Raw genomic sequence first — 19,664 nt, 5'->3', positions numbered from 1 at the left:
AGGAGCCCACCAACATATCATCAATCATACATATATCATATAAAGGCACACAAAAAAGCAAATACGTACCTGTGAGAATGAAAACAAATAGCATTAAATAGAAATGACTGCTCATCCTGTTTATACCAGAACAGGTGAATATTCTTCGAAATAAAAGTGTTGCTTGCAAACCCTGCTTGCTATTAATCCAACACAGGTGGGAGCTGTAGTTTTGTAGATATACAGCCAGTGTGATCACATACGGAGAGCTTTGTCCTCGGCTCATTTCATTTTGATACATGGATTAGATTTCGGTGACATGTACTGTAAACAAGCTCCAGGTCTCCTCTCTTTTCAGTCATCGTGGGGCTGATATGTTAATAGGGATCCTTTTCCCTACTGTTGCTCCATTTCTAAGATGGCATTATTAAAGAGAGAGCGAGACACACACACACACACAACCAGACACACACACACATTGCCCTTTTAATTAAACTCATGGTTGTAATCTTTACATGATTGGCAGTGATGCAAAGCTGTTAACAAGCATGCAGTGTAATGATCTATTTAGAGCAGGGGGTCCTCCATGCCATAGATAGAATATATATCCTCAAGCTGTTTACCCAGTGCCAGGGTTTATAATCACATGAACAGCCCTAAACCACAGGAATATACGCTATCATCCTAATCCATTTTCCCCAAACACATCCAGTATGATAATGCTCTTTAAAATCAATGTCAAATGTGAGCATTTCAGCCATTTCCACACATGATTAATATACAGTCACCTCCAAAAAGATAGGCACCCTTGACAAAGATGAGCAAAACATTTAGGAAAATTATTTTATTTTACACGAATACAATTGCTCAGATAAAGACAGTTTGTTTAACAAGTAATATTTTTTCTCTCAAAAGCATAAGGGTCAAAATAATTGGCACCCCTGTTGTCAAAGTAGTTAAAAGTTTAGTACTCGGTCGGGTATTCCTAGCACGCAATGACTACATCACGCTTGTGACTACAAACTTGTTGGATGCATTTGCAGTTTGTTTTGGTTGTGTTTCAGATTATTTTGTGCCCAATAGAAATGAATGGTAAATAATGTATTGTGGCATTGATGAGTGATAAAGTTACAGAGACACTAAATGAATACGGCCAAGACATGCTAACCTCCCTATTATTGGTAATGGTGAGAGGTTAGCATGACTTGCGTGTATGATGTTTGTGCCTCTGTAACTTTCTCACTCGTCATTACTCACAATTCATTCAATATTATCCGTTATCATGGTAGCATCCACAATAATGTTTAGAAGCATATTCTATTCTCAATTTATAATAAAAATGACTAAATACTAAACTTAGCGGTGACAATGTTCTCCCCTATCTGTTTGAGAATACAAATATGACATGTTAAACAAAATCTTTCTCTGAGCAATTGTATTTGTATAAAATAATATTCTCAATATGTGTTTAAATTGAGAATACAAAATAGCTCAGTATTTGTATTATTTATTTTATAAAGTATTTTTTGCTCCTCTTTATCAAGGGTGCCAATAATTTTGAACCCCACTGTATGTTAGGAAATGGCTGAGTGATGTTCACTGACTGTACAAAACATTAGGAACACCTGCTATTTCCAAGACAGACTGAGCAGGTGAATCCAGGTGAAAGCTATGATCCCTTATTGATGGCACCTGTTCAATCCACTTCAATCAGTGTAGGTGAAGGGGAGGAGACATGTTAAAGTAGGATTTTTAAGCCTGGAGACAATTGAGACATGGATTGTGTACAGTATGTGTGCCATTCAGAGGGTGAACGAGCCAACTTGGCGTAACTGAACACTTTGCTAATGTTTATGACCTTGTTTGTGTACAAAATGCAAAGAACAACTAAATCCAATTAAAAATAATGACTTTTTGCGTGCACTCTGCTTAGCTATCGGAACATCTTAAATGCTGTTTGAAGTTAAACTTTACATATTAAATATTATGCCAGCTGGTAGGGAGGAACTTTTAAATGTACTAGTTAGTGTTTCATAACAGAAAATTAAAAACCCTGTGTGAGGCTGAGCTACATTGTCCTTGGGCAACCTGTCATAATACACAACAGAACACAGGGGGGTACTTGGGAATATAAAACCGTGCTACAATAAAAAAAAAAAGACTTAAGAAACAGCTACTTAAAAAAATGTCTGCCTCGGGATATGTTAAGCGTGATATGCTGAATGAAAGGTGTCATTTCCAAATGGCATATGTGAACTTTGTTTTCACGCACAAGGAAGGGATATAAAAAGACTGGGAGCCTTTTTTGGGGTCGGTTGGAGAGACTCATGTGATCAGCTTCATACAGGAGTGGAGTATCTCCAATCCGTGAAGTTCTCTGAGTTTTGCCATATGCCTAGAAACAAAAACAGACAAGAATCATGTAAGCAAACATAATGATGTCCCTCTAAGTTGACCTGTGGGTGAACCTATTCTATTATTTTCTCTCCCCTGAATTGGATGTTGTCATGGGAAGTCAAAAGAGGAGTAGAGACACAGAGCATACTCCTTTAATGTATAGGGTATTCTGCCACTTCGAGATTAAACTTAGAGCACTTCGAGGTTAAACGTGTTTATGCCATCGCACATCAGTTGGGACAACAGTTACATCCGCATCAGCAGGGTAGAAACAACTTGCTGAAGGCTGCTGTCTACTGCACCACAGAGTTTAGTAAGAGGAGCATATACAGTGCCTTCAGAAAGTATTCACGCCCTTGACTTATTCTACATTATTGTGTTACAGCCTGAATTCAAAATGGATTAAATTGCTTTTTTTTAATCACCAATCTACAAACAATATCCAATAATGACAAAGGGAACACGTGTTTTTATTTTATTTTAGCAAATTTATTGAGAATGAAATACAGAAATGTTATAATCCCCTTTGGCAGTGATTACAGTGGTGAGTCTTTCTGGGTCAGTCTCTAAGAGCTTTGCACACCTGGATTGTACAATATTTGCACATTATTCTTGAAAAAAAATCTTCATGCTCTGTCAAGTTGGTTGTTGATCATTGCTAGATAGCCATTTTCAAGTCTTGCCATAGATTTTCAAGCCGATTGAAGTCAAACCTGTACTCTTTTTATTCAGGACATAAAGTTCCTTCTTTGACAATTTTTTGGCAGTGTCTGTAGAAAAGCTTATTTTCCACCATATTTTGCTAATAAATTCATAAAAAATCCTACAATGTGATTTTCTGGATTTTTTTCTTCTCATTTTGTCTGTCATAGTTGAAGTGTACCTATGATGGAAATTACAGGCCTCTCTCATCTTTTTAAGTGGGAGAACTTGCACAATTGGTGGCTGACTAAATACTTTTTTGCCCCACTGTAAATACACAGTGGATAATGGGGAAGATGGGTGACACCTGGAGGGTGGTGGAGACAAAATACAAGGACAGGTGAAAAACAGATCAGGGCGTGACACACCATGCTCAAAGGGATATTCAATGTCTGCTTTTTTTATCCCCAATAAGTACCCTTCTTTGTGAGGCATTGGAAAACCTCCCTGGTCTTCGTTGTTGAATCTGTGTTTCAAATTCCCTGCTCGAATGAGGGATCTTACATATAATTGTATGTGTGGGGTACAGAGATGAGATAGTAATTAAAAAGTCATGTTAAACACTATTATTGCATACAAAGTGAGTACATGCACATTATTATGTGACTTGTTAAGCACATTTTTACTCCTGAACTTATTAGGCTTGCCATAAGGTTAAATCGTATGGCCAGTAACCAAAAGGTTGCTGGATCGAATCCCTGAGCGGACAAGGTACAAATCTGTTGCTCTGTCCTTGAACAAGGCAGTTAACCCACTGTTCCCCGGGTAGGCTGTCATTGTAAATAAGAATTTGTTCTTAACTGACTTGCTGAGTTAAATAAAGGTTTAAAAAAATAAAAAATAAGAAAGGGGTTGAATACATGACTCAATTCACATTTCAGCTTTTCATTTTTAATGTATTTTGGAAACATTTCTAAAAACATAATGAGGTATTGTGTGTAGGCCAGTGCCACAAAATCTCAATTGAATCCATTTTAAATTCAGTAAAGTTATGTTTTGCAATTGTGTTTTAAACAAGATAGAGTTCTGTATAAAATGTTATCCTAAATAAATTATATTTATTACAAATAACTTTTAAGGCATACTTACTCCCGTATTTCCACACAGTATTTCCAGGCAAACGAGAACAGAACAGCATAAAGAACGAGCCAGAGGTTGACACACTACCTGTACGTAAGAGTATTAGGGCGAAGTGAATTTAAAAAAAAGAATACTTGGATTTTTTTGTGGGGCACGGATAGTACTTTAAAAACCTGAAATATAGTCTAAATAAAATAGCGTGAATAAAGTGACAATATTTCGAGAATAAAGGGACAATATTTTGAGAATAAACCCAACATTTTATTTTGAGAATGGCTCCCTGTTGCTGTGTGCGCCACCGTTAAAAGACCTTAATTAGATGACCTGAAACTATACCTTAGAATTGGCTTTAGTAACAAGAAAATCCTTGCTCTTTTAGCACATACTACCCATATTATTATAAGTATTAGGACCTGGAAGAGGTTGCACCAGAGATAGGGTCTTTTCAGAGGGAGGTACCACACTGACTTGGATGGTTAAATACATAGGTAGAGATGGGTGGGCTGTGTGTGTATGGAGGGGGGGTACTACTCTTCAAGCATGGTGATTGATGGCTGCATCATGTTATGAGTAAATACATACACACACACACGCACACACGCACTCACACACACACGGTATCCCCAAAATAATACCATTCTAACGGCCATGGTGCATTGTCAGAACACCGAATGAAGTTCTCTCTTGTTACCGTTACTGACCGCGAAGAGAAATGGAGTTGCATGCACCAGTCCCTTTCGTGGTGCCCTTTTGAATTCGCTACAATGTTGTTCTTAATCCCATACGTATGTCAACACCTTGCATATAACATGTAACAGTTAGGCCAGTAGCCTATATGTCGAAATGAAGGTTACATATTTGTGTGTAATGGCATGGGGTTTTATGTACATTTCTAATGAAGGCTTCTCCGCAGAAGTGACAGTTACAGGGATGATTAACACAGAGACAGGAACAATCACCCACAAAACCCAACACCAAACAGGCTACCTAAATATGGTTCCCAATCAGAGACAATGACTAACACCTGCCTCTGATTGAGAACCATATCAGGCCAAACATAGAAATAAACAAACTAGACATGTAACATAGAATGCCCACTCAGATCACACCCTGACCAAACAAAACATAGAAACATACAAAGCAAACTATGGTCAGGGTGTGACAGTAGCATTCAATTATGTCATCATGAAGTGCTTTGAGAGGCTAGTTAAGGATCATATCACCTCCACTTTACCCGACACCCTAGACCCACTACAATTTGCATACCGCCCCAACAGACCCATGGACGACGCAATCGCCATTGCACTGCACACTGCCCTATCCCACCTGGACAAAATAAATACCTATGTAAGAATGCTGTTCATTGGCTACAGCTGAGTATTCAAAACCATAGTGCCCTCCGAAGCGCATCACTAAGCTCAGGGCCCTGGGTCTGAACCTCGCCCTGTGCAACTGGGTCCTAGACTTCCTGACTCATGACTGATTGGCCACTCACATTGCCAACTCAATCATCAAGTTTGCTGACAGCACAAAAGTGATAGGACTGATTACCAACAACAACTAGACAGCCTACAGCGAGAAGGTGAGAGCCCTGGTGGAGTGGTGCCAGGAAAATAACCTCTCCCTCAACGTCAACAAAATGAAGGAGCTGATCGTGGACTGTAGGAGAAAGCAGAGAGAGCATTCCCCCAGTTCAGAGGGTCAAAAGATTCAAGTTCCTTGGCGTGCACATCACAGAGGACCTGAAATGGTCCCTCCACACCGACAGCATGGTGAAGAAGGCACAATAACACCTCTTCAACCTCAGGAGGCTGAAGAAATACAGCTTGGCCCCTAAGACTTCTACAGATGCACCATCAAGAACATTCTGGGCTGTATCACCACCTGGAAGGGCAGCTGCACCGCCCGCATCCTCAGTGCTCTCCAGAGGGTGCTAAGGTCAGCCCAACACATCACTGGGGGCACACTGCCTATCCTCCAGGACATCTACAGCACTACAGCAAAGATAGGCCAAGAAGACCATCAAAGACCTCAGTCACCCGAGCTATGGCCTGTCCACCCCGCTACCATCTAGAAGACAGAGACAGTACAGGTGCATCAAATCTGGGAACCAAAGACAACAGCTTCTCTCTCCAGGCCATCAGACTGTTAAACAGTCACCCCTAACCAGCCTGCACCCAGTACCCTGCCCTGATCCTTACACTGCTGCCCTATTTACATAGAGTCATTGAACACTGATCACTTTAATACTTACAGTGCCTTGCGAAAGTATTCGGCCCCCTTGAACTTTGCGACCTTTTGCCACATTTCAGGCTTCAAACATAAAGATATAAAACTGTATTTTTTTGTGAAGAATCAACAACAAGTGGGACACAATCATGAAGTGGAACGACATTTATTGGATATTTCAAACTTTTGTAACAAATCAAAAACTGAAAAATTGGGCGTGCAAAATTATTCAGCCCCTTTACTTTCAGTGCAGCAAACTCTCTCCAGAAGTTCAGTGAGGATCTCTGAATGATCCAATGTTGACCTAAATGACTAATGATGATAAATACAATCCACCTGTGTGTAATCAAGTCTCCGTATAAATGCACCTGCACTGTGATAGTCTCAGAGGTCCGTCAAAAGCGCAGAGAGCATCATGAAGAACAAGGAACACACCAGGCAGGTCCGAGATACTGTTGTGAAGAAGTTTAAAGCCGGATTTGGATACAAAAAGATTTCCCAAGCTTTAAACATCCCAAGGAGTACTGTGCAAGCGATAATATTGAAATGGAAGGAGTATCAGACCACTGCAAATCTACCAAGACCTGGCCGTCCCTCTAAACATTCAGCTCATACAAGGAGAAGACTGATCAGAGATGCAGCCAAGAGGCCCATGATCACTCTGGATGAACTGCAGAGATCTACAGCTGAGGTGGGAGACTCTGTCCATAGGACAACAATCAGTCGTATATTGCACAAATCTGGCCTTTATGGAAGAGTGGCAAGAAGAAAGCCATTTCTTAAAGATATCCATAAAAAGTGTCGTTTAAAGTTTGCCACAGGCCACCTGGGAGACACACCAAACATGTGGAAGAAGGTGCTCTGGTCAGATGAAACCAAAATTGAACTTTTTGACAACAATGCAAAATGTTATGTTTGGCATAAAAGCAACACAGCTCATCACCCTGAACACACCATCACCACTGTCAAACATGGTGGTGGCAGCATCATGGTCTGGGCCTGCTTTTCTTCAGCAGGGACAGGGAAGATTGTTAAAATTGATGGGAAGATGGATGGAGCCAAATACAGGACCATTCTGGAAGAAAACCTGATGGAGTCTGCAAAAGACCTGAGACTGGGACGGAGATTTGTCTTCCAACAAGACAATGATCCAAAACATAAAGCAAAATCTACAATGGAATGGTTCAAAAATAAACATATCCAGGTGTTAGAATGGCCAAGTCAAAGTCCAGACCTGAATCCAATCGAGAATCTGTGGAAAGAACTGAAAACTGCTGTTCACAAATGCTCTGCATCCAACCTCACTGAGCTCGAGCTGTTTTGCAAGGAGGAATGGGAAAAAATGTCAGTCTCTCGATGTGCAAAACTGATAGAGACAAACCCCAAGCGACTTACAGCTGTAATCGCAGCAAAAGGTGGCGCTACAAAGTATTAACTTAAGGGGGCTGAATAATTTTGCACGCCCAATTTTTCAGTTTTTGATTTGTTAAAAAAGTTTGAAATATCCAATAAATGTCGTTCCACTTCATGATTGTGTCCCACTTGTTGTTGATTCTTCACAAAAAAATACAGTTTTATATCTTTATGTTTGAAGCCTGAAATATGGCAAAAGGTCGCAAAGTTCAAGGGGGCCGAATACTTTCGCAAGGCACTGTATATACTGTTTTACCCACTTCATATGTATACTGAGTCTAAGTGTCCAAAACATTAAGAACACCTAAATAAGAACTGCTGTAAACACGTTCTCTATGAATATGTCCATACCGTCTATAAAAACCATTATATATGCAGTACCATTAAAAAGTTTGGAAGCACACCTCCTCATTCAAGGGTTTTTCTTTATTTGTACTATTTTCTACATTGTAGAATAATAGTGAAGACATCAAAACTACGAAATAACATATATGGAATTATGTAGTAACCAAAAAAGTGTTAAACAAAAATATTTTAGATTCTTCAAAGTAGTCACCCTTTTCCTTGATGACAGCTTTGCACACTTTGGCATTCTCTCAACCAGCATGAGATAGTCACCTGGAATGCATTACAATTGACAGGTGTGCCTTGTTAAAATTACATTTGTGGAATTTCTTTCCTTCTTAATGTGTTTGAGCTAGTCAGTTGTGTTGTGGTAGGAGGTGGGAGGTGGTATACAGAAGATAGCCCTATTTGGTAAAATACCAAGTCCATATTATGGCAAGAACAACTCAAATAAGCAAAGAGAAGTGACAGTCCATCATTACTTTAAGACATGAAAGTCAGTCAATGCAGAGAATACAGAGGATAAGTTCATTAGAGTTACCAGGCTCAGAAATTGCAGAGGAGACTGCGTGAATCAGGCCTTCATGGTCAAATTGCTGCAAAAAAAAAACACTACTAAAGGACACCAATAATAAGAAGAAACTTGCTTGGGCCAAGAAACACGAGCAATGGACATTAGACTGGTGGAATATGTCCTTTGGTCTGATGAGTTCAAATGAGAGATTTCTGGTTCCAACCTCTGTGTCTTTGTGAGATGTAGAGTAGGTGAACAGATGATCTACGCATGTGGTGTGATGGTGTGGGGGTGCATTGCTGGTGACATTGTCAGTGATTTATTTAGAATTCAAGGCACACACCAGCATGGCTACCACAGCATTCTGCAGCGATACTCAATCCCACCTGGTTTGCGCTTAGTGGGACTATTATTTGTTTTTCAACAGGACAATGACCCAACACACCTCCAGGCTGTGTAAGGGCTATTTGACCAATAATGAGAGTGATGGAGTGCTGCATCAGATGACCTGGCTTCCACAATCGCCTGACCTCAGCCTAATTGAGATGGTTTGGGATGAGTTGGACCGCAAAGTGAAGGAAAAGCAGCCAACAAGTGCTGAGCATATGTAGGAACTCCTTCAAGACTTTTGTAAATCATTCCAGGTGAAGCTGGTTGAGAGAATGCCAAGAGTGTGCAAAGCTGTCATGAAGGTAAAGGGTGGCTATTTTAAAGAATTTCAAATATAAAATATATTTTGATTTGTTTAACACTTTTTTGGTTACTACATGATTCCATATGTGTTATTTCATTGTTGTGATGTCTTCACAATTACTCTACAATGTTGAAAATAGTGAAAATAAAGAAAAACCCTTGAATGAGTAGGTGTGTCCAACCTTGTGGCTAGTACTGTATATTCCGGACACTGACATTGCTCGTTCTGATATTTCTACATTTTGGAATGATGTGTGTATTATTTTGTATTGCTGGGTAATACTGCACTATTGGAGCTATAAACGTTGATTTGATGGACAGCGATCGGTAGTCTATAATCTCAGTGGCGGAAAAAGTACTCAATTGCCATACTTAAGTAAAAGAAAAGATACCTTAATATAAAAGTACCTTAATGCCTTAATATAAAAGTGAAACTCACCCAGTGAAATACGACTTGAGTAAAAGTCTTAAAAGTATTTGGTTTTAAATATACTTAAGTATCAAAAGTAAAAGTATAAATAATTTCAAATGGCTTATATTAAGCAAACCAGATAGCACAATTATTTTATTTAAAAAATGTACTGATGGCCAGGGACACAGCACAACACTCAGACATAATTTACAAACAAAGCATTTGTGTTTAGTAAGTCTGCCAGGTCAGAGGCAGTAGGGATGACCAGTGATGTTCTCTTCATAAGTGTGTGAATTGAACCACGTTCCTGTCCTGCTAAGCATTCAAAATGTTACGAGTACTTTTGGGTGTCTCCTAAATGTTTGGAGTAAAAAAAATGATATATATTTTTTTAGGAAAGTAGGAAAGTTCTCAAATATAAATAACTGTGTTATGCCAGTGTAAGAGCTGAGATGTTGAGGAGTGTGTGTGGGTGCATGTGCCTGCATGTGTATGTGTGTGTGTGTATGGGTGCGTGTGTGTGTAAGCATACGTGCACGTGTGATTAATTAACATAGCAATTACCTGGGCTCTGCTTTACACAGCTTCCCCAGAGTGATGGCAGAATTTTGCTGCACAGCACTTCTCTTGGCGTCGCCCGCAGCAAGGCGGAGCAGGAGCAGGACAGTGTCGGTTCCCAGGAGGCTGCTGGCTGCCCCCCGCACCCCCAGGCAGTGGCCCAGGCACAGGGCAGCGTTCCCTGCCACTGCCTCCTCACTGCTGGGACCCAGGAGCCTCCTCAGGGTGTGAAGTCCTGATGAGTAGGACAAAATAAAAGTTGCCCAATGTAATCACGTACACTCACAGACAAAAGCACACACACACAGGCACATACAAACAAAATAAAAACAGACGTGCTCATACACACAAACCAACACGCACACGCATGTGTGAGGACACATCTTATAATACAAAATCTGTTTTTGTTATTTTGCATCTGTCACATAACACACTAGTTCAAAAACCAAGACCAATCCATCATACATGTATCTTACGATTATCACATTTCACCCACTCCTCCTGAGCCGTTTGACTGATAGCCGTGCACACTGTGAGGGTCTTGATCAAATATTTAGTGGTGGTCTTCCCTGATCCCTGCATGGCAAGATAAAATGATTTCTCTCACACCATATACAGTATATAGAATACATTATATCAGTCCATATAACACATTTATTATTTTATCAAGAAGCTGTGGAAGGGAAAAAGGCCTCTTGAATCGGGCAGGCAGTGATCACCTAAAATAAATATAATAAAAAAAGGCAATAAATTATGCTTGGCATTACTTTCAGTAGCCTCCGCATTGTCCCCACGACTCCTCTCTGCACGGCGTCTTCAGTAGCAGCGGGGGACTGTGGGAGCACTTTACTCAGCAAACCTGTGGCTCTCTGAGGCCAAGAGAAAGAACAATATTCAGTCAGTGGGACAAGAAAGAGAGTGAGTGGGGAAAGAAACAGAGTAGTCATCGACACCTGTTGCTGATATTCTGTCACATTTACTGACCCGGAGAGAGAGATCCTTAATGTCACACTGAATGTCACACACAGAGAGAGAGAGAGAGAGAGAGAGAGAGAGAGAGAGAGAGAGAGAGAGAGAGAGATCCTCTTAGGAATGTACAGTGCATTTGGAAAGTATTAAGACCCCTTGAATTTTTCCACATTTTGCTATGTTACAGCCTTATTCTAAAATTGATTACATTGTTTTTTTCTCTCTCATCAATATACACACACAATACCCAATAATGACAAAGCAAAAACAGGTTTTTAGACATTTTTGCAAAAAACAATCACATTTTCATAAGTATTCAGACTCTTTACTCAGTACTTTGTTGAAGCACCTTTGGCAGCCATTACTTCCTTGAGTCTTCTTGGGTATGATGCTACAAGCTTGGCACACCTGTATTTGGGGAGTTCCTCCCATTCTTCTCTGCAGATCCTCTCAAGCTCTGTCAAGTTGGATGGGGAGCGTTGCTGGAGAGCTATTTTCAGGTCTCTCCAGAGATGTTCGATCAGATTCAAGTCCGGCTCTGGCTGGGCCACTCAAGGACATTCAGAGACATGTCCTGAAGCCACTCCTGCATTGTCTTGGCTGTGTGCTGTCATGACTCTCCTGTGAGGATCCAAAGATCAGGTTTTCAATGGATCAACTTCTACCAGACCCCTCTCACCCGCAGAGGGGAGGAGGGATTGATGTGGGGGTTTTGTGACACCTCATGCTCGGTCGTAAATTGTATGCAGCAAAGGACTCTCTTGGCTCCTTTGTATCAACCAAAGGAATACATTTGTCTCCAGAAGACTTTTGCCAGCCCAAAACTCTAACGTCCAAAAAGTGAACTTTAGAACAATATTTCTCACACCCGAATGTGGGAAATGGTCAGTGGGTAGATGTAGAAAATGTATGTCATATTGTTTGTAATTTTATGATGTTATTAAAACTGTATGAACCAAATACTGTAACTTAGGAAGGAAACCCCCTTTAGCCATCAAGTTTTCATCCAATCTGATGTGAAAAAAAATATTTTTTGTTAAGATAGAAATGCGATTTCTAATGAGATAAAAAAAATTGATGTCCTTTTCACATTAAGTAGCCACGCCCCGAGTGATGTCAGAAAAGCGTGTCAGTGTGATGGAACCGCCCTTTTTGACCAGAGTGCTTAAAAGGACTGGCTAGGAATTAACATATCAGACCAGAAAGATGTGAGACAGTGGTCCACACATTGAAATGGTTAGAAACTCTGAAACTCTCAACACGAGGTGAAGAAAATGAACTTACCTAGAACAGGACACCGTCGGTCTGCAGCTGTGCGTGTAAAGTGGTTTTGGAACTTTGACTATCTAAACGAGGAAGAGGAGAAGAAAACTCCCCTCTCAGACAATCACTGGTACGGCTAAGTAGCTGTTCTTAGGAAACAGCCCATTGGAGACAACTAAGAAGGACATTGTGACCTCTGGTGGACAATCAGAGCATGTACAAGTGGCCCACAGGAAAAGCTCACTGAAACAACTTTCCGAGAGTGATTGGTTCCGACCGAGATAAACGATGAACGAACGGTATTCAACGCGTAAATACAATCTTTTTTTTTATTCCAAATGGGCGGCGGTTCGTGTGCAAGGTATATGATTAATGTGAGGACAGTCCTAGAATGTATCCACGACAAATGTCCCCTTTTTCTCTCTCTATTTTCCCCACCCCATTCTCTATTTCTGTGTAATAAGCCGCCATATCTTGTCAGTCCACTAGGGACCTTTGTCTCATGTAACTGTGTATGTGTATTCTGTGTAATTATTTAGTTAGCTAGTAAATAATGCTCACGGTTGGGGTTCTCGCAGATCCAAGAAGGTTACGACTGCTCAGAATGAGACTGATATGAGGTAATGATTAATAAGTAACTTAGATCATCTAGAGTTTAATTTGGGAGATGGCAACTCGTTAATAAACAACTTCTTCCGAGGCGTCCTAAATTCCTAATGAGTAAAAAAATAAAAATAATGAATCAACAGTATTATTCCCCGCAAACCTTACCACCAATTGGAGTAAACTAATAAACTGTAACACTTAGGCTTCTACCTTCAGTTTATACATCTTATTCACATTTTAGACACAATCTATTTTACAATAGTTATATTTTGTTTGTTTTTAGTCCTTCCTCTATTTCTGATGTCCATCCCGTTTGATTTCTATTTGTAACTGTGCTATTTCACAACATTTCTGAACCTATACACATTTTACAGACCCCTGTTTGTTTTACATTGGTTATCTTGTTATTAGTCCCACCCTTCAGCTCCATTCAACCTCTCCCATCTATCTCTCAAAATCATCCATTTTGGATTTCTATTTGCCATATATTTTTCAACTGTGCTGTGATGCTTCACAAAAGTACTGAACCTTTCTATTCTCAGGAATGGGCCAAAATACCAGCAACAGTGTGTGAAAACCTTGTGAAGACTTACAGAAAACGTTTGACCTCTGTCATTGCCGACAAAGGGTATATAACAAAGTATTGAGATAAACTTTTGTTTTTGACCAAATACTTATTTTCCACCATAATTTGCAAATACATTCATTAAAAATCCTACAATGTGATTTTCTGGATTTTTTTTTCTAATTTTGCTGGCATAGTTGAAGTGAACCTATGATGAAAATTACAGGCCTCTCCTATCTTTTTAAGTGGGAGAACTTGCACAATTGGTGGCTGACTAAATACTTTTTTGCTCCACTGTAACTCCACTAGTCCTATTTATGATATCATTCACAAAAATTATACTTTTTTAAAACATTTCTTCGAAAAATATGTTGTTGTTTTTTTATCAATTAGTATATTTGAGTTTAACCACAATATTTGTTGTATTATTTGTTCTGTTTTTTCAGGTGGATTCAACTGAAATTGCAACCAACTTTCTAAGGCTTGTTTAAAAAATAACGATATTTTGGAGATTATTTCCTTTTCAAACAACCGAAAGTGAGCAGGTGTAATCTGAATAAAAGGAAAAAGGCCATTCTTGAACATAGGATGTTCCTACCAATTTACTAGAGAACCAGTGATCATATAATTTAAAAAGCAGGTCACTCGGTGTAGGCAAAACCATAAGCAAATAGGTAAAGTGACTAAATGACTAAAGAGTTAATCAGGGTGATTTTTCCACAAATAGACAGGTATTTTCCTTTCCATGTTAGCAACATCTTATCTATTTTTACTAACTTTCTATAAAAATGTATTGGAGTGAGAACATTTCTTTCTTTTGGGATTTGTATACCGAGTATGTCCACATCTCCGTCAGACCATTTAATTGGTAAACTACACGGTAATGTAAAATTAGCATTTTTTAGTGATCCAATATGTAATATCATTTGTAACACTTATTACAATTTGGTTTTAATCCAGAGGGGATAGCAAAAGTATCTAGATCCTCCATGAGGCCGTGGAGAGATTCTAATTGTTTATTTTAAAAGAAAACATGAATCATCAGCGTACAATGACATCTTAGTTTTTAAGCCACGGATTTCTAATCCCTTAATATTATTGTTTGATATAATTTTAACAGCTAACATTTTGATGACAATAATAAATAGATATGCTGACAGTGGACAACCTTGTTCTAATCCTCTAGATAGTTTAAAACTTTCTGAGATGTTGCCATTATTTATTATTTTACACCTAGGGTACCTATACATTACTTTAACCCATTTTATAAGAGATTCTCCAAAATATAGGCATTTCTAGGCATTTACATATAAACTCCAGTCGTACTTTATATAAAAGCGTTTTCAAAATCAGCTATGAAAACCAGGCCACTATATATATACCACTTGGGTCCTGTTTCAGTAATAATGATATCAGACCTTCTTGTTGCGTGTCTGATAATCTACCATTTATATAGGAGTGGTTAAAACATGCTAATAACGGTCAAAAAAAAGTTTTGTATACTTCCACTGGTATGCCATCCAGCCCTGGAGTTTTCCCAGCCTTAAAAGGCTTTAATTGCATCAAGAAGTTCCTCCTCTGTAATTTGGCCTTCACACGAGTCTTTCTGTACAGATGTTAATTTTACATTATTATTAGGAAAAAAAATCCATACAATTAGTTTCAGTTAGTGGAGATGGAGGAGACTGAAATGAAAACATATTCTTAAAGTACTTTTCTTCCTCTTTCAAAATATAATTTGGTGAATCATGCGTGACATCATTTGTAACAAGTTTCAATACATTTTTTGAACAACCGAAAGTGAGCAGGTGTAATCTGAATAAAGGGAAAAAGGCCATTCTTGAACATAGGATGTTCCTACCAATTTACTAGAGAACCAGTGATCATAGCATTTCTATATTGAAGATTGCCACAACCATGCTTAACCGTAGGGATTGTGCCAGGTTTCCTCCAGACCGGACGATTAGATTCAGGCCAAAGAGTTCAATCTTGGTTTCATCAGACCAGAGAATCTTGTTTCTCATGGTCTGAGAGTCCTTTAGGTGCCTTTTGGCAAACTCCAAGTGGGCTGTCATGTGCATTTTACTGAGGAGTGGCTTCCATCTGGCCACTTTACCATAAAGGCCTGATTGGTGGAGTGCTGCAGAGATGGTTGACCTTCTGGAAGGTTCTCCCATCTTCACAGAGGAACTCAGGAGCTCTGTCAGAGTGACCATCGGATTCTTGGCCTTGACTAAGGCCCTTCTCCCCCGATTGCTCAGTTTGGCCGGGTGGCCATCTCAAGGAAGAGTCTTGGTGGTTCTTCCATTTAAGAATGATGCAGGCCACTGTGTTCTTCGGGACTTTCAATACTGCAGAAATGTTTTGGTACCATTCCCCACATCTGTGCCTCAACATAATTCTGTCTTGGAGCTCTACAGACAATTCCTTCGACCTCATGGCTTGGTTTTTGCTCTGACATGCACTGTCAACTGTGGGACTTTATATAGATAGGTGTGTGCCTTTCCAAATCATGTCCAATCAATTGAATTTACCACAGGTGGACTCCAATCAAGTTGTAGAAATATCTCAAGGATGATCAATGGAAACAGGATGCACCTGAGCTCAATTTCGTGTCTCATAGCAAAGGGTATGAAAACCTATATAAATATGTATTTCGGTTTTACATTTTTTATACATTTACAAACATTTCTAAACACCTGTTTTCGCTTTGCTATTTTGGGGTATTGTGTGTAGATTGAAGAACATTTTTATTTAATTAAGCAATATGGCCCGAGGGTAGATGCCTGGACACAGCCCTTAGCGGTGGTATATTTGGGCGCTCGAGTGGCGCAGAGGCCTAAGGCACTCCATCTCAGTGCAAGAGGCGTCACTGCAGTCTCTGGTTCGCATCCAGGCTGCATCACATCCGCACAATTAGCCCAGCGTCGTCTGGGGTAGGCTGAATTTGTTCTTAACTGACTTGCCAAAGTAAATAAAGGTTAAATATATAAATATTGGCCATATATCACAAACCAAAATAATTTGAGCAGTAAAAATAAGTGTTTTGTCATACCCGTGGTATACAGTCTGATATACCATGGCTGTCAGCCAATAAGCATTCAGGGCTCGACCCACCCAGTTTACAATCCATTTTAGAATACGGCTGTAATGTAACAAACTGTGGAAGAAGTCAAGGGGTCTGAATACTTTTCGAATGCACTGTATGTTCGAGATACATTCTGAATAGTTTTTAGCCCCTTGAGACTGCTTAGACCAGACCGTGCTATGTTTTCTTATACGTGTTCTAATCTTAACTTTTCAATGCTTCGGAATACATGCTGACGAAGCAGGAGTTGTGTTTATATCTAAAACTAGTTGCTATACATAAAACAAGTATGGTGTCGTATTGTTTCTCTCCAAATACCCATCTCTTCCATCTTTGTTTGCATATGAAAAATGCTTGCGATATGGATAGTTAGAGCATGATAGGCCAGAGGGGCCGTAGAGAAGTGTCCGTGAGAGATGCCGTGGTTTTGGTCTCATCAGCAGAGCTGCGTCGGGGCCCTGTGGTGCAACCACTCACTGTGATGATGCCCCCGTCGGGATCACTCAGCAAGCCCAAGCATACTCCACTGATGGGAACAGCATGCTCCTGCAAGATAAGGGGAGAGAAAGAAAGCGAGAGAGAGAAAGGTTAATCAAATGTTCACTGTACATATCACTTTTTCATAGGGGTGCTTATTATTATTACACCAAAGGGTCTGAAACAAAAGCTCTCAGTGCTCTCTTTGTTCTTGTTTTTCCATTCACCTCCTTCCCTCCCTCTTCCCATCAAATTGATGTGTTACCCTGATAGGTGGGCCAAGGACTAGTCAATCACTGCCCAACTCCAAATGGCACCCTAGTGTGCCATGGGCCCTGGTCAAAAGTAGTGCACTATATAGGGAATATGGTGCCATTTGGAATACGCTCAGCCTAACAGCCTCTATCGTACCTGGATTGCTGTGGAGGGATTACCAGAGAGGTTGATCATCAGTCCCAGGAGGGGATAAAGGATCTCTCTGTATTCACAGTGAGTACACCACTTCTGTAATAGAGAACCACAGTGCAACACAACACTCACTGGATTTGATTTGAGAAATGACCATTGTACATTGTTATCTATTCTGGCTAATAGGTTTCAGTCTGTGACATTTCAAAACCTTTATTTTATTGGAAAGAGACAAAGCAAGTGTGCCATCATTAGAATTGAAAAATAATCAAATAGAAAAATAAACATCCCAGTTCAGTTTAGGAAAATAACAAAGTTGTGTGCTCCTTTAAAATAAGCTAGTCATAAATACAATATGGAGCAATATTCACCATGGCGATTAGAAAGGCCTGCCAAAACTCCTGACAGTTGGCAACCTCGTTATGGATGGCATCATCTCCAATCATATTGCCTATTGTTGATATGAGCGATGGGAAACAATGCTGGTTGAATGTGGTGATGTTTCTCTGCAAGCGGAACACAAGGAAAGATTATCCCAAAAATATTTTGACAATGTCTGGTCGCAGATGAGCTTTTGCTGTATTGCCAACTCATATGGTTGTAGTCATGTTTGGCATGACAGATCTAGGACCAGGCTACAACAACTACAGTATCAGGAGCAAATTAAGTATTTGATGAAAATGTAGCTAACTTCCGACACAAATATCTTACCAGCAGACTTGCGAAAGGGGGCACAATCAATGTTGTAAACGTGTCCCTTAACTGCAAGCAAAATCTGTAACATGAACAGGGAGTTAACCATGATGAACATGAAATGTTCAAGAATATACAGTAGATATGCTACAAATCACTTGCCTACGCTGTATGGTGATGTAGCATACTCTATACAATAGGTTCCCACATGGCTGCACACTGCATACAGTATGGGACACGGACAATGAATCTCAGGAGGTTACAAACACAATCGATATTATATTATTATTCATGAGTCATGACGTGCGGTACCAAACCACAGTATGTGACGACATTATCGAAATGTTTTATAACACACACAATTACACACATACTTAATAAGTCAACACACACCCCCCACCGTTAGCAAGTAATGGACGGCTTTTGGCCCACCAAAAAAGAAAAGACGCTAAATTAAATTGTAGAACTGAAGCCAAACAAATTGTCCTGGAGATGCTGTCTATATTGGGCTTATACACCCCAATTTCACACTCCACCATTCTCTCACTCTGCGAGCATGTGTGTGTGGTGCTGAGGATAGATAGAGAGAGTGAGAGAGGAGCCTTGGCCTAGGCTGTTGTTGATTGCGAAGATTGAGGCTTTTTTCATTGAAGTAAAACGAAAGTTAGAGGATAAACAGTATGCCTACAGTGAAAAAACAACAAGCGGAATGTCCTTTGTGTGGACAAGTTGGAATAATGTAGTGGACAAAGATGAGAAGAGCGTTGGCACGGCCAAATGCAAGCCACTGTGCAAATCGCTATTCAGAGAGAATGCAATTTTAGAACTTAAATGTATTTATTTTCTGTATTTATAATCATATGCTTTATCATTATCCTATTATTATTGTATATCATTGTTATTATTGTAGGTCTATTAATCTAAACCAGTTCTTTAAATACGCTAAACGTGTTTTGTTTAATTCTGCTGAGACATTTTCGTTGGCTAAATTAAGTTAGAATTGTCTTTTCAAATGTGTGCTCCATCTTTAGTTTAAGATAAGTTAGTTATAAGAAGGCCCGTTGTAAAATAAATATCATTAGAGGTTAATTGCTGCAATTAAACCAGTTCGTCTTTTTAAACCAAGTCTTTTGATTCATTCTGTTGAGACATTTTCTTTGGCCAAATTAAGTTCCAACTGTAATGTTGTGTTTGCCATATTATTATAGCCTTCTCGTATTTTTCCTATAAATAATGGCTTGATTTACTTTTGTTATTACCCTAATAAAGTTTA

General features: G+C 39.5%; 1 protein-coding gene across 1 annotated transcript in view; it reads right to left on the bottom strand.

Annotated features, from left to right (window-relative positions):
- Positions 1-447: 447 nt before the first annotated feature.
- The window catches only part of ttc12 (tetratricopeptide repeat domain 12), a 38,117-nt gene continuing 18,900 nt past the window's right edge, over positions 448-19,664 (bottom strand). The window contains exons 14-21 of the mRNA XM_021587315.2: positions 18,410-18,473; positions 18,070-18,204; positions 17,702-17,794; positions 17,291-17,359; positions 11,090-11,191; positions 10,799-10,898; positions 10,329-10,557; positions 448-2,374 (exon numbers count right to left, since the gene is read on the bottom strand). Of these exons, the coding sequence (XP_021442990.2) occupies positions 2,305-2,374; positions 10,329-10,557; positions 10,799-10,898; positions 11,090-11,191; positions 17,291-17,359; positions 17,702-17,794; positions 18,070-18,204; positions 18,410-18,473 (862 nt within the window). The 3' untranslated portion in view covers positions 448-2,304. The remainder of the gene's footprint in view (positions 2,375-10,328; positions 10,558-10,798; positions 10,899-11,089; positions 11,192-17,290; positions 17,360-17,701; positions 17,795-18,069; positions 18,205-18,409; positions 18,474-19,664) is intronic.

Source organism: Oncorhynchus mykiss, chromosome 27, assembly GCF_013265735.2.
Source record: "Oncorhynchus mykiss isolate Arlee chromosome 27, USDA_OmykA_1.1, whole genome shotgun sequence".
Classification (NCBI taxonomy): domain Eukaryota; kingdom Metazoa; phylum Chordata; class Actinopteri; order Salmoniformes; family Salmonidae; genus Oncorhynchus; species Oncorhynchus mykiss.
The sequence above is the reverse complement of the archived record's forward strand: the minus strand, read 5'-3'. Positions and strand labels throughout refer to the sequence as shown.